This window comes from Camelina sativa, chromosome 14, assembly GCF_000633955.1.
Source record: "Camelina sativa cultivar DH55 chromosome 14, Cs, whole genome shotgun sequence".
NCBI classification, from domain to species: domain Eukaryota; kingdom Viridiplantae; phylum Streptophyta; class Magnoliopsida; order Brassicales; family Brassicaceae; genus Camelina; species Camelina sativa.
This window is the reverse complement of record NC_025698.1, coordinates 26728002-26732178: the sequence shown is the minus strand read 5'-3', so window position 1 is coordinate 26732178 and position 4177 is coordinate 26728002. Positions and strand designations below refer to the sequence as shown.

General features: G+C 37.8%; 1 protein-coding gene across 1 annotated transcript; it reads left to right on the top strand.

The window, feature by feature from the left end:
• Positions 1378-3460, top strand: LOC104744014. The gene is made up of 5 exons (XM_010465045.1): positions 1378-2153; positions 2231-2570; positions 2654-2747; positions 2805-2898; positions 2959-3460. The coding sequence occupies exons 1-5, from the start codon at positions 1378-1380 to the stop codon at positions 3458-3460; spliced, it is 1806 nt and encodes a 601-aa protein (XP_010463347.1).

The window sequence follows — 4177 nt, the reverse complement described above, 5'->3', positions numbered from 1 at the left end:
CAGTTGGACTAAAAAAATAATCTCGAAGAAACAAAATTAATCCTTAGGTTTTAGAGCGCTATTCAATAATTCATTCGAAAAACAATAACGATTAGTAGAACTATGGTTATGCTAGGTTTTTCTTATAACCAAGAAGTTTGTATATATGAATATAGAATTATTGGTTTTAGTCCTTCAAGATTGACATCGAAATTTTGATAATATTTGTCAAAGCTTTCTCAAGAGTAAAACGAAGTGAGAGCGTGGTTTCGAACCGTAACTCTTAACAATAGAAATACTTATTAAACAATGTTACAATGTATATATTAGAGAATAATTAAGAGTTATAGAAAATTGAATGATCATATTAAAATATTATTTGATTTCATTATGGGCACTGAGAAGACTCTTACTCGAGGCTTAAGAAAAGGGTTTGAGTATATATAGTAGATTTTTTATGCCAACTCTGTAAAAACACCATCCCCAAATAATGGGTTATAACTTTACAACATTGGTCAACAAGTAAGAGGAGAAACGGCTTTTTCATACCCCCACAAATGGACTGTGTTGAATTCATATATTTGACTATTGATCGTGCTTAAAAATTCATGAAGGTTTAAAAAATTTGAATTCCTTACCCAAACTTTTAAATCCATACCCCAAGTTGGTTTGTTGTGCCATAACATACCAAAATGTGTTTTTGGTCTAACTCTGTTAATCCTCTGTTTAATCATTCTGACATGGATTCCACGTGTGCACAGTGATTCCAACGACGTCGTTTTAGGAAAACTGAGAAACTAAATTTTTGCCCAAAAACGACGCCGTTTTTTATTTATCTCTGAAATCTCTCTTCCTCTCTCCCGATATTCTCTCTCTCACAGCGGAGGAACCCTACAATTTGGGCGTTTTTCGATTTCGGTTCAAGCTGAAGGTAGTTGTCCTTTTCTGAAGCCGAAGGCAATGATTCCTGTGGATGAAGGTGATTCGGAAGTCGCACCTGCAGTTCCAAACTGGTAATTTTCGAAAAATCGTTTCCGGAATTTCTCAATCTCAAAGTTCATCGATTGATTACCATTTGATAGTTTCATGGATTTTTTGTGTAATTGCATCACAAATGTGATATAATAGTGGGTCTTTATATAAGTAGTGTATAATTTGTGTGTGTTTGTGTGTTAGAGAAAATCTCGGTTTTGAACAATCTTTGTTTCTTTTTTTGTTTGTAGACATGAAGATCCAATATTCATCATCTACTTTAATGGAAAGTTTCAAGTTGTCAATGGTACTGTGGTGGAGTCGCTTGGGTTGTCTATGGTTGGACAAAGGATCTGGTTTAAGTTCCCATACAAGATGATCTCAGAGTTGAAGTTGTTGTATGATGGATCCGCTAATTTCTAGAGAATGTGTTCAACTGCGCTGTGGACAAGATCAATAGAACTCTATGTGGAGAAGGATGAGATTTCTGATGATGGAGCTGGTCAAGAAGAAAACATTGATGGAGGTGGTCAAGAAGGAGTCAATGATGATGGAGATGGTGAAGGTGAAGGAGGCAACGATAGAGCTTATGCTGTTAGAGGTGATGAGGATTGTTTCGGTAGAGTAGATGATGATGAGGAAGATGAGGCTTGCGATTCTGAGGCCACTCCTCAGAATTCAGATGATGAGGATGGTGGATCCGAAAAATACCTTAGGTATAAAAAAGGCAGTGGAGAGATAAGATTGGGGCAAGTATTTGACAGCATACCTTTGTTCAAGGAAGCTGTTGTGGAGTATGCGCTTAAGGAAGGAACTAATGTGAAGTATTCAAGATGGGGTTCTGAAAAATCGGAAGTGATATGCTCTATTGGTGGTGGCTGCAAATTCAGAATCTATTGTTCTTTTCAAAAAGAAAAGAACACATTCCAAGTCATGTCATGCAATGATTTCCATTCATGTATCCCAAACAAGTATAGCAAGGTAGTGAAGGATGGGGTCATTTCTAAGTTAGTATTGGATGACATTAGGAATGATCCTACTTTCAAGCCGAAGGCAATACAAGCAGTGATGGAGGACCATTACAACTTGGTGGTCACTCCAGATCAATGTAGAAAAGCCAAGACAAAACCATTGGCAATCATTCAAGATGAACATGATGAGAAATTTGCTAGACTAAAGGACTACCGTCTAGAGCTTCTTGAGTAAGTGTGTGTTCTTATATTTGCATAACTTCTTACATTCTGATTCTCATCTTTAACCTTGCTTATTGTTTTGTCAGTTCTAACCCGGGATCGACTGTTGAAGTGGGAACAATGAGAGCTGATGAAAGTATTGAGAAGGTTGACAGGTTCTATGTCTGTTTGGCAGCACTCCGGAAAACATTTGTTGCTCATTGTCGACCAATATTTGGGATAGATGGTTGCTTTTTGAAGAAAAATGTCAAAGATCAACTCTTGGTAGCTATAAGACGAGATGCCAACAACCAGTTCTTCCTTGTTGCATGGGCTATTGTGCCAGTAGAGAATACATATAGTTGGATATGGTTTATTCAACTTCTTAAAACAGACTTGCAACTTGGAGATGGACAAGGATTTAGTCTCATCTCAGACAGGCAGAAGGTAAGTTGGCTTTCTTTTATTGAAAATTTAATCTACATTCTACTTAAAATATGTGTTTGAGACAATTACTCTTTTTATGATAGGGTTTGCTTATTGCTGTGGAGCAAGAGTTGCCCAATGTAGAGCATCATTTGTGTGCATGCCACATCTATGGGAACCTTAGGAGAGCATATCCAGGTAAAGAGCTGCCTAAACATCTATTTTGGGCTGTTGCTAAAAGTTTCAATGACGCAGACTACAACAGAGCCACTGAAGAACTAAAGAAGTTTGATCAAGGTGTTTATGAAGCTGTGATGNAAAGTTGTGATGTCGAAGAATCCAGAGAATTGTAGCCGTGCGTTCTTCAGTTGCACATCAGTGTGTGAAGATGTCTCCATTAACTTCTCAGAGTCTTACAACAATGCTATCAACAAAGCAAGGGAGATGCCATTGGTAGCAATGTTGGAGACCATAAGACGACAATGCCTGTACGAAATGAAATGAGAAGAAAGAAGGCTGAAAAGCACAAGGGGAAGTATACTAAGAAAGTTGCTAAGACCATTAAAGAAGAGCAGCAACACATGAAGTATTGTCAGGTAATCCCCTGTGGCAATGGTCATTATGAGGTGGCCGAACATGTTCATCATGGTTTCAGGGTTGATATGAATGCAAAAACATGTGCATGTAGAAGGTGGAATATGACTGGAATTCCTTATCGTCATGTATTGCGTGTAATTGGGATGAAGAAGAATCTAAAGTCTGAGGATTTTGTTAACTCTGACTGGTATTTGACATCAAGATTGGTGGCTCAGTACAATGAGACAATGAGAAGAGTTAATGGTATGTACTTTTGGAGAAAATCCGGTGAAACAGAGACTCAACCGCCACCTAGAGAAGTTGCTAAAGGGTGAACGAAAAAACAAAAACGAATCAAGGGCAAGAATGAATCTCCAAAGAAAAAGAAAAGCAAGCAAAGGAAGTAGAAGATGAGGCTCCACCAAAGAAGATTAAAATTACCAGAGCAGGAATTACTTTGAAGTGTGCTCAGTGTAGGATGCCATGACATAACAGAAAAAGGTGTCCTAATCAAGCAAGCCAAGCAAGTATAGCAAGCTAATCAAGCCAACCATCACAACTTTCACTTGGTGATTAATTGATTAAATGTTTAGGATGTTGTTTAGATTAAATGTTTAGGATGATGGTTTTTTGGGATATGTTTAAGATTTAGGATGCTTGTTTTTTTGTGTACTTATTGATCGGATGTAGGATGCTTGTTGTTGTGTACTTTTTTGGCTACTTATTGAATCGGCTGAATGGTTTCAGACTTTCAGGGTTGATATGAATGCAAAAACATATGCATGTAGAAGGTGGAGTATGACAGGAATTCCTTGCCGTCATGTATTGCGTGTAATTGGGATGAAGAAGAATCTGAAGTCTGAGGATTTTGTTAGCTCTGACTGGTATTTGACCTCAAGATTGGTGGCTCAGTACAATGAGACAATGACAGGAGTTAATGGTATGTACTTCTGGAGAAAATCGGGTGAAACAGAGATTCAACCGTCACCTAGAGAAGTTGCTAAAGGGCGAACGAAGAAACAAAAACGAATCAAGGGCAAGAATGAATCTCC